An 11158-nucleotide genomic window follows, 5' to 3' on the forward strand; every position below is an offset into this window, starting at 1 on the left:
AAGTCAAAATAACTTAGAAAAGGCTTATGATTAGGCCAGTTGGATACAAACTTACATTTGAGTGGATAGAGCCCTGGATTTGTCAAACTGGAAATGACTTGTTTCTTTTTTTTCCAATTTCCCAAATTCTCTGCCTCAGTGGCAAATCACCTTTCTCTTATTGTTAATTCTACAGTGTTGTGTGTGTGTTTTAATAGGAATGGTCGTTGGAGATCAGAATGGAAGTTCACCATCACACCATCTACAGCCCAGGTGGTTGGAGTACTTAAGATTCAGGTGAGATCCCAGTATGTTAATAGGCCATGTTAAAACATCACATCTTCAAAACAAACATGCAAGTTGATATTTGTTCTGACATTACAAATAAGGAACAGCTATATGTAGATGCAAAAGGAGATCAATGGTAAATAGAAATAGAAGTTGAAGCCTCCTTCCTAGGGAAGTACTGTAGTTAATCAGAGCTATTCTGGGTTGATAAAGGATAGTCATGGGAAGTGTACTGCTTGCTTGTTATTTTTCTCTTTCAAAGATAACCTAAGATTTTTCCAGGAATTATCAAGCAGCAGTTCTATGAAAGAAGAAAATAACTAATTATTAAGAAGTGACTATATAGCAGCTACTGGAACTTACTTAGAGTCTTTTATGTATCTCGTTTAAATGTGTACATATACATATACTTAAGGTTAACTCTTAGCTCTGAAGAAAGCTACATGAATGGACTTGTTGTTTTGTTTTATTTATTTATTTATTTTACAGTAATGACAGGAGGTTTTAAACCAAGTAAATAAAACAGGAACTAGAGAGAATGGCCAAGTGTGATAAACCAAGCAGAGTAGATGTCTAATGCTGGTGTCAGAACAGGCAGGTGAATAAGGAGCTTATTAACTCAATTGATGCCTATCTGGATTGAAGTCTTCTGATATCCTAACAGGTTTGACTTTCAAAATTCATGGTGATTTAATTCTTAAGCCCAACTAACTCTGAAGTCAGATTAAACAGTTAATGATATCTAAGAAGATCAGTACCTAATTTTACCTCTATTGTATTGTGGTTAAGTCTTGCTTTAATAACAATTAGCAAGAGTTGCCTTTTTAAATGGTATAATTTAATCGAAATATACATAGGAGATGTCATCTGTAACCACTTTTTTCGTACATACTGATTACTTACTGCTACAAGTAGCTGCACCTCTCTTCCTGGGAGCTTTTCCTAGCTTTAGGAGCATTCCCAGCTCAGATGAGGCAAACTGGAAGTATTACATTCATAGCTCTGGCACAGCCCTTAGTGCCATTCAAAAGCTGGTGGGTAAATATGCCAGCTTCTTCACCCCTCAGGTGGGACAACTCTAAAGCCTGTTCTGCGTAGTCTTCCAGAGTCCAGCGCCCGCAGCTGTAATGTGCTCCTTATTGCACCTAGAACACTTCCTTGCCTTCTGTGTCTCATTTCCTCAGTCCTTACTAGTGCTTCCTGAGTTTACCTCCGAAATAAACTTTATCTCACAAATCTTTATCCCAGGGTCGGCTTCTGAGGGAGCCCAACGGAAGAAAATATATTGTTCTATATCTGTTGACTATGTCTATGAGTAGCCCTATGCTCTTGACCTCTTGTAACTGTGGCATCAGTATTAACCTGGCAGCTTACTATAAACTTATGCAGGGAAATTTATTTTCCTCCTAGAAGGAAATAAGTTACTCGTGTTTCAGCTTTGCCAAGGCAAACCTATAAATTAAGAGCGTACATCACAGAGGTTTCTGATAAGACTTTTACAACAGGGCCCAGTACCCAGACCTCATTTATAACTTACCCCAGACTGGCTGATCACACTCTGGGGGAAAGCTTACTTCATTTACATATCTTTTAAAAATCAGAGTGAGAGTTATTTGGAAATGTCATTAAGATATTTAAACCTTTGGTTATTCTATAAGCAGAAGGATAGCTCTGGGAAGGCAACAATTTCTGAGGATTTACATTGATGATAGTCATGTTGAAATTTTTATTAGCAGATGAAACCTAGGAAAGGTTTTGTTACTTTTGGTGACTGTGACTGAACCTATCGTGTAAATTGCTGAAACTTCCTGAGCCTTACATCTAGTTGAATGGTTAGTCTGTCTCTTGGGTAATCCTCCTTCTTGCTAATTGTTATCATAATTGTAGTACCCCACTTTGCCTTACATCCTCAGAACTGCTTTTGCCTTATTTATTTTTGTAGCCTGATTTACCAATAGAATATTTATTTTTCAGTCCTGTCTTTAACCCTCAATCAAGCTTTTCCTGCACTTGGTCAGATCTACTTAACCAAAAACGATGATGGTATATATGGAGAGATGTGTAAAGGATTAGGATCCATTAAAATTTCTTGGTTTTCACAGAGAAAAACTAATGTTAATTGATTTTATTTTAATACTTTTAAGAGTGGAATCCTATTTAAGATCTTTGTATTCACAATGCGTAGCACAGTGTCTGGAAAGCAACAAGCCCATAATAAATGTTTATTAATTAATAATGAGTTTTCCCTGCTAAGGAAAGAGAATTCTTAAATTTAAGTCTTCTGTGAATTTTAACCACCATTGTAAATTACCATTGGTCATATTAATTATTTGCTCAGACTTGATAAGTTTGGGGATGGCTGAAAGCATGGATTTGTGCTCTAAGCAGTAAGTTTCTATGTGACCTACATAACTTGCTCAAACATTGTCTCTCACAGGTTCACTATTATGAAGATGGCAATGTTCAGTTGGTTAGTCATAAAGATGTACAGGATTCAGTAACTGTTTCGGTGAGTGTGGAATATTTAATGTCTGTCTCACTTTCATCTTGTTTTTGTTTAAAAAAAATTAGTTTTGATCCTGAGTACTGATTCCTTCTTTTTCTTTTAATTTATTTATTTTATTTTTGGCTGCGTTGGGTCTTCGTTGCTGCGTGGGCTTTCTCTAGTTGCGGTGAGCGGGGGCTACTCTGTGTTGCAGTGCGCGGGCTTCTCCTTGCAGTGGCTTCTCTTGTTGCGGAGCACAAGCTCTAGGTGCAGAGGCTTCAGCAGTTGTGGCTTGCAGGTTCTAGAGTACAGGCTCAGTAGTTGTAGCACACAGGCTTAGTTGCTCCGCAGCATGTGGAATCTTCCCGGGCCAGTGCTCAAACCCGTGTCCCCTGCATTGGCAGGCAGATTCTTAACCACTGCGCCACCATGGAGGCCCCTGAGTACTGATTCTGCCACTAGAAATTTAGGTTGTTTTCACTACTTTGATTTTGGCAGGCTTTACTTTTTTTTAAAGCACTTTATAAAAGATTCTACTTTTTTATATTTTTAAAATCTTATTAAATATAGTTGATTTACAATGTTGTGTTAGTTTCAGGTATACAGCAAAGTGATTCAGTTACATATATATATATATATATGTATATATATATTCTTTTTTTAGATTCTTTTCCATTATAGGTTATTAACATACTGAGTCTAGTTCCCTGTGCTATGCAGTAGGTCCTTGTTTTGGGCAGCTTATAATTGTTAGTATGTAACCAACCCGTTTTGTTGGTTGCTTGATGTTAGTTCACAGTCTTTGACTGAGAATAGTGATAACGGCTTTAGAGAATTCAAACTTCTTTTTCTTTCTCAGTTGTGAGATTTGCTCAAGGAACAGCAGTATCTTCAACTGATAAATACCAGGAGGAAGGAAAGTTTGCCAAACTAAACCTTAGAGGGGTTATCATTCATACATTCATATCATTAGAGAAACCGAACATTTTTAGGAATATTCAATCAAACAGTATTGTGTTCCATACCTGGAAAGAAGGGACATAATTATTTGTGCATTCACAGTACTTCTTTATATTCCTAGAAGTTACTGAGCACTCTCAAATAGCTTTTGTTTATGTGTGTTATATCTATCTACCTTAGTAGAAATTAAAACCGAAAAATGTTAAAAATACTTATTTATTAATTTAAAAATAACAATAACAGGGACTTCCCTGGCAGTCCAGTGGTTAAGACTCCGTGCTTTCACTGCAGGGGTGCGGGTTTGATACCTTGTTGGAGAATTAAGTTCCTACATGCTACAGCACGTGGCATGCCAAAAAAAAAAAAAAAATCTAAAGCAAAAATAACAATAACAAACCCATTACTTGTTAACCTTCACTTTCACAATAAACAGCTGTATTTTCCAAGTTAAAAAAAAAATCAGTGAAAAGAATGTCATTGATTTACATTTTCACAAAGTGTGTAATGTCTGACTTAATAAAAGACAACTGGATTCTCATATGTGCTTCACACATTAGCCCTCAAAAAGTAATGAAGTCGGGACTTCCCTGGTGGCACAGTGGTTAAGAATCCGCCTGCCAATGCAGGAGACATGGATTTGAGCCCTGGTCCAGGAAGATCACACATGACGTGAAGCAACTAAGCCCATGTGCCACAACTACTGAGCCTGCACTCTGGAGCCCGCGAGCCACAACTACTGAAGCCTAAGTGCCACAACTACTGAAGCCTAAGTGCCTAGAGCCTAAGCGACCGCAATGAGAAGCCGATGCACCACAACAAAGAGTACTCCCGCTCACCACAACTAGAGAAAGCCCGTGCACAGCAATGAAGACCCAACACAGCCAAAAATAAATAAATAAATTTATTTAAAAAAAAAAAAAGTAATGAAGTCATCACACATTACATAGGTTCTATGAAACTACACTGTACACACGAGAGTGAGAGTGGAAAAGGCAATTACCTATGTCTTAGTATTATTATGAATAGAAAGTAGTTTTGACTCCTTGAAAGGATCTTGGGATGCTGCCCTGGGCAGTAAATCTCACCCTCTTTAACTCTGTTTTACTTAATTATGAAAGAAAGAGATTCAATTCATTTTGTACCCGAATCATGTAAAGCAAAATGTGATTGACTGGCTTAGAGGAGCCTCTGAGCTTAGAATATATGACTGATATGTCTGAGGGCATTGTTTATATCATCTTAAACCAGAGATATTTTCAAGGCATAAAAATTTCAAGACATCATGATGTCTTTTGGGCATACTGAAACCAGAGATATTTTCAAGGCATAAAAATTTCAAGACATCATGTTGTCTTTTGGGCATACTGTAGTAGATTGGAAAGAAGTGTGGGTTTTTTTGATGAGGACCTGGATTTGGATCCCATCTTTATCATTCGAAGGCTGTATAATTTTGGTCAAGTCACTTAAGAGGATTCTGTTTTCTCATCTGCAAAATGGAGGTGGTAATAATAACAGATCTATTTCACAGGGTTGTTGTGAGAATCAAAGAAGATAATGTGGGGGCTTCCCTGGTGGCGCAGTGGTTGAGAGTCCGCCTGCCGATGCAGGGGATACGGGTTCGTGCCCCGGTCTGGGAAGATCCCACATGCCGCGGAGAGGCTGGGCCCGTGAGCCATGGCCGCTGGGCCTGTGCGTCCGGAGCCTGTGCTCCGCAATGGGGGAGGCCACAACAGTGAGAGGCCCGCGTACAGCAAAAAAAAAAAGAAGATAATGTGAATGGGAAAGCTTGAAAAACTAAATTGTCATACAAATGTTAGTTTAGATGGACTTTTTAGTATTTTTTTATTCACTGCTTACTGAATTATATTCACTGCTTAAGAATTTTTAAAATTCTTATTTCCCCCTTTTCCTCTCTCTATTAGAATGAAGTCCAAACTGCTAAGGAGTTTATTAAAATTATAGAGCATGCAGAAAATGAGTATCAGGTAAGATGATTTGAAACTGATTTTTCTATTTCTCATGCCTTATTTTGCTTTTAACATATTTTGTTACACTTCTCTCTCCTTTGAACATAAATATACATGTTGCTCAGTGTTAGTAAGTGTGAGACTTTGCAGACCTTCTTGCATTCTGCTTACAATCAAGGTTTTGGCATTGGAAGGTACTACAGATTTCCCCTAGTATCCCAAAGTAAAGCGTTCCTGTGAAACCTTTCCTAAGTCCAAATGGCATAAAGCAGAGAAGCAATTACCTTAGAACACATCTTGGTTTCAGGTGCACAAATAATTGAGGTACAGCACAGATGCTCACAGATGCAGTTCACAGCTCCAGCTTGCTTAATGCTGAGCTCCTGAGTGTAATTCCTGAGGAAGGAGCTTGGTGGGGTCACTGTTACTGCTCATGGTGCACCCTGCCCCTATAACAGCCTCACTGCAAAACAAATGCTGAACGCTGTTTTTGCTTTTTGCTTTGGTAAAAGCAAAGTGACATAAAGCAAACTTTGGAAAAGCGGGTGATACCTGTATAGCCCTTGTTTTAGAAATAATATAGGTGGGCTTCTTAACCTGCTTCAGAGATTGGAGAAATGCTCACTAGAAGTCTTACAGCCTGTATGTCCTTAGGGGACTCAAGCATGTCCTTTGACTACATCTGGTTTCTGTTCAAGCAACCTATTTTCTATTATCTATTGCAGACAGCAATTAGTGAAAACTATCAAACAATGTCAGACACCACGTTCAAGGCCTTGCGCCGGCAACTTCCAGTTACCCGCACCAAAATCGACTGGAACAAGATACTCAGCTACAAGATTGGCAAAGAAATGCAGAATGCTTAAAGGCTGAATGTAGGATTCTTCAATACATGGGAAGAAAGGATGCAATGTGTGGTCATATGATAAATAAGTGATTTATAAACAAGAGTGATATTTTGCTAGGGCTTTCAAAGTTAACAGGTTTTCTAGCCTCATGGAATACTGTTGAACCTATAGCATTGTCTTGATTCTTTTGTGTTTTCTGCCTGGTAATTTTCTGTTTTCACTATATCTACTTGTAAATTTTCTTTTTTTAATTCTGCCACATTTAATGATGGAGAGAGATATCTATCCTGGAGTCATTTTACTGTTTAGAAAATTTTCCTAGCTATGAAGCCCTGTCACTGACATAGACAGGTAATATGTTCAGTACTTTTCTACCCAATCCTTCAAAGCACTTCTGGTACTTCAGTGGTTTTTACTGATCAACAGCTAAAGAGACTATGCTACAAACTACAGCTGAATGGAAGACACATTCATCCTTCTCCCTCCAGTTGCTTTGATCATCATTTATAGCATCTCATAACTATAGTTTCAAACATTTGGATTGGGGTTTTTCAGATCCTTTTTGGAGGCAAAGGAAGTTTTCTGGAAGTTCCATTATAGCCAGCTTCTCTGGGGAAGTTGTTTTTAAATCCAAAGACTTGAACCACATTCCCTACAAGTGAACATGTTTGTTTTCTTCCCTTCCATCATTGTTTCCTTCTCATCTAGTACCATTATAGTTATAGACATGTGCATTTTTAGAAGAGTTTTACCCACTTATTATTTTTTTAATATTCAAAAACTGCTGACATACTAGGGATATAGTAGAGTATAAAACTTGAAAAAATGCAGATGTTGAAGGAATAATAGGTATCTTGTGCTTTAATACTTTGTGGCAGAATTGTACTATAAGCGAATGAATCAAACAACTGTGTTAATCACAAACAAAAACTAAAAATGAACCAAAGTGAGAAGGACAACGTTCAGACAGTATCTTTCTATTGTAACCTGTTATTTAAGGGAATACTAGTGATTTGTTCTGAATAGGATGTAAAACTTTTTCCAAATTACTTCCTCAGTCCTGCCTGCCAACTCAAATGTAACTGTGATATAGCAACCCTTCCCAAGTTTATTGGCAGGTACAGCTGTGATCTCAGAATACACAGGTAACATAGATATGATATAACAACTGGTAATGGTGGATTCATTTACATTGTTTACACTTCTATGACCAGGCCTTAAGGGAAGGTCAGTTTTTTAAAAACCAAGTAGTGTCTTCCTCCAAATACATGTCAAAAGAAGGGTTTGTGTTTCAGCTTTGTTTCTGCTTGGTAATACAGTCAAGCAAGAGTTTATTTCCAAGTGACCCATTGAGCTGTGTAAGCATTTTTGTTTATTTCAAATAAAATATATTTGTATTATTTGTCATTCATACTATCCATCCATACCACACTATCCTCTGTATCAGGTAGTCCAATAGAAATATACCTGTTTTGTTCTTAAATTGTCTGAGTCTCTCCTTTTTGAGCCAGTCTCTTCAGCCTTTGTTCTCAAGGTAAGATATGGAACTGATCTTATTTGATGAGAATGTTCAGGGTTTCTGAAATTGGTTTCTACCTTCAACTACGATAAATTCAGTGACTATCCAAACAAAGACTGCAAAGAACAGCATTTTTTTGTTTGTTTTTTGGTGGCCATGCCATGTGAACCATAGTTCCATGACCAGGGATTGAACCCATGCCCCCTGCAGTGGGGAGCATGGAGTCTTAACCACTGGACCACCAGAGAAGTCCTATCCCCCTTTTTTTCTTTTTTAAAGTTTGAGCAATTTCTCTATGGATCATACTGCTTTACACTCAGTGGCTACTGGTGTTTCAAAGGCTTTGTTTTGGGGTTTCCATTTCTGTCAAAAAGAAAAATCTAGTTATCTTCTCTACCTATCACTCAGAAAACAAGGCCCAAGTAATTATAGTTACTAGGTAGGAAGTAGAAGTGAAAGAATCCCTGCACCGTAAACTTGGGTAATATTTCACATCAACTTAACTCTAAATGCTGCTTTCTTTCCATATGAGTTTAACTTGCTTACAGACATGTGGGAAAGGCTTCTGTCCTGTTTCCCAAAATGGAACCAGAGGGGTTTCAGTGCTTCACCTTCCATTCAAGGCCAGTTCAAATTCCCACCCCGTTGAGGGACATTTAGGTATACTACACTATGTACTTGTAGTACAGGTTCAAGCATTCTGGCCTTTGCCTTTAACTTACTAACCCCATCAGCCTGCCCCATAGATTTCCTTAGTCCATACAGACTTTTGTAAAGACTCTTAATCTCTTGGCTATCTAAAGCCCTTGGTTTCTTATATAACTGGGAGGAAGTCAACTCTCCTTGCCAAGTCCTACACAGACCTCCTGATTTCCTTAACCTCCTTCAGCAGAGTATTTGCTTGAATTGTGTCTGTTTTATCACACTGCTGAAATCAGCCTATGGTATCCTAGGGCAAAAGTTTCCCAGCCAGAGGGAGAGGAGTTTTCTGTGAGGCCTCACTCCTAGATTTGAAATTTTGAAATTACACTGCTGAAATTTTGAAATTACTGCTTCATTTGTGCCTGGATGGTTGTGCTTCTGTTAGTTGCCTAGTTCTAGTGCCTGTTCTTTTTTTTTTTTTAATAAATTTATTTATTTATTCATTTTTGGCTGCGTTGAGTCTTCGTTGCTGCACGCGGGCTTTCTCTAGTTGCGGCACGCGGGCTGCTCATTGCGGTGGCCTGTCTCATTTTGGAGCACGGGCTCTGGGTGCATCACCTTCAGAAGTTGTGGCTCGCGGGCTCTAGAGCGCAGGCTCAGTAGTTGTGGCGCACGGGCTCTTGCTCCACAGCATGTGGGATCTTCCTGGACCAGGGCTCGAACCCGTGTCCCCTGCATTGGCAGGCGGATTCTTAACCACTGTGCCACCAGGGAAGCCCTGCCTGTTCTTTTTTATAATCTAGAACTCATCTAGATTCATGAGATACTTAGCAAACCTTGGCACATTTTCTCCAAACTCACAAAAGACTGATACAATCTGAATGCCAATTTATAAATTCATAATTTAAAAGAACTACCAAGCTACTTACTACTTGGGAAATCAAAGAAAGAAATTACGACTGGTAAATATAGAACAAAACTGGCTGGTCCCATAAGATAAGCTGAGCTAACTAAAATTCTCGCTTGAACAGAGTATATATTAAAAAACAGAGTAGGGAATTCCCCGGTGGTCCAGCTGTTAGGACTGCATGCTTCCACTGCAGGGGGCATGGTTTCATTCCCTGTTCCAGGAACTAAGATTCCACAAGCTGTGCAGTGCAGCCAAAAGCAAAAAAAAAAAACAGGGTAGATCTAAGCCCTCTGAGGGCAGAAACCAAATGTATCAAAAAGCATTCTTACGTATGTTGACTCATTTACTGTGGTTATGTTCTGTAAAGTTGCCAGCAAACACTGAATTAGCACATATTGAAACATGGCTCCTAGAGGAGATACAGAGTTAGGTTCCTGCAAGCTTCTGGTCACAACATTTTTGTCAACCAATCAATACATAATCTTGGTTTATGTTTTTATTTAAATCACCTTATTTAATATTCATTTTTATTCATTAACAGTGAACTCACACTGACAGCTAATGCTATCATAGGAACTTAACATGGGAGTTTTCTCTGTAAGGGACATCACAGCCTTCTTAGGAATACTAGGCAGCGCTTCAGCACTACGTAGGCTTGGGGACCATTTTAAGCAGTGAAATCAACAAAAAAGCACAAAAAACATGACCACAAAATAGACCACGAAAAGGATTTTTATTATATGAGCCTGAAACAAGAAAGCAGGACATGGCCTTGTTCCACTTCAGCTGGGAACATGCACATTGGGCAACTCAAATTTTTTTTGCCACTCTGCACATCCACAGATGACTACAAAAGTGCCGCAAGTATTGATTGGGGGGTTCCTAATTTTAGTGAGTAGGTGAATTTGAAAATACAAAATCTACAAATAACGAGGCTCAGCTGTACCTGCCACAGCCATTCCTTTGGTCTGTGGTAGATTGACCAATTTCAGCATCTCAGTTTAAGGGCTGTTTCTAGTTGCCTTAAAGTACAGTCTTACCGGAATACATAAAGTTAGAGACAATTCAAACGCTGAATTGCAGAATCCAAGTAACTACAGAGTAACGAGAATTTTGAAAAAAACAGGGCTTTTAACATTCTCCAAAGTATGGTTATCTTCGGAGGCTCTAGGTTTGTTCCAGTAATGTCATTGGCCAGAGTTAACTTTCAGATTGCCTTCAGTGCTTATTTAGTCCCAAACTAAAATCAACCTTACTACTTTAAAGTCAGATACTTATAAGTACAGATGGATTTGGAGAAGGCTTCAGGAAAGTGAGACTTGAGCTGGTTTGTGAAAGGTGGGAAGGAAGACCATTCTAGCCATCTAGACAGTCACATGTGAAAATAACGATTACAACTCCAAGGGAAGTGGATTTTTCCAGATGAAACTGGTTTATAGAGGTTCCCTTGTAACAAAAGCCACATAACATCACATTTTCACCCATGTTTTTACTATACTACAGCTATTTGTGTATGTTTTGTGATCCAGGAGACAGGCATAATTAGAGCAGGGGGAGGTT

At 38.6% G+C, this 11158-nt stretch overlaps 1 protein-coding gene across 1 annotated transcript in view; it reads left to right on the forward strand.

Annotated features, from left to right (window-relative positions):
* The window catches only part of CAPZA1 (capping actin protein of muscle Z-line subunit alpha 1), a 48395-nt gene extending 40385 nt beyond the window's left edge, over positions 1–8010 (forward strand). The window contains exons 7-10 of the mRNA XM_060090271.1: positions 198–276; positions 2705–2776; positions 5635–5697; positions 6405–8010. Coding sequence (XP_059946254.1) covers positions 198–276; positions 2705–2776; positions 5635–5697; positions 6405–6545 — 355 coding nt within the window. The 3' untranslated portion in view covers positions 6546–8010. The remainder of the gene's footprint in view (positions 1–197; positions 277–2704; positions 2777–5634; positions 5698–6404) is intronic.
* The last annotated feature ends 3148 nt before the right edge of the window (positions 8011–11158 follow it).

Source organism: Mesoplodon densirostris, chromosome 2 (genome assembly GCF_025265405.1).
Source record: "Mesoplodon densirostris isolate mMesDen1 chromosome 2, mMesDen1 primary haplotype, whole genome shotgun sequence".
NCBI classification, from domain to species: Eukaryota; Metazoa; Chordata; class Mammalia; order Artiodactyla; family Ziphiidae; genus Mesoplodon; species Mesoplodon densirostris.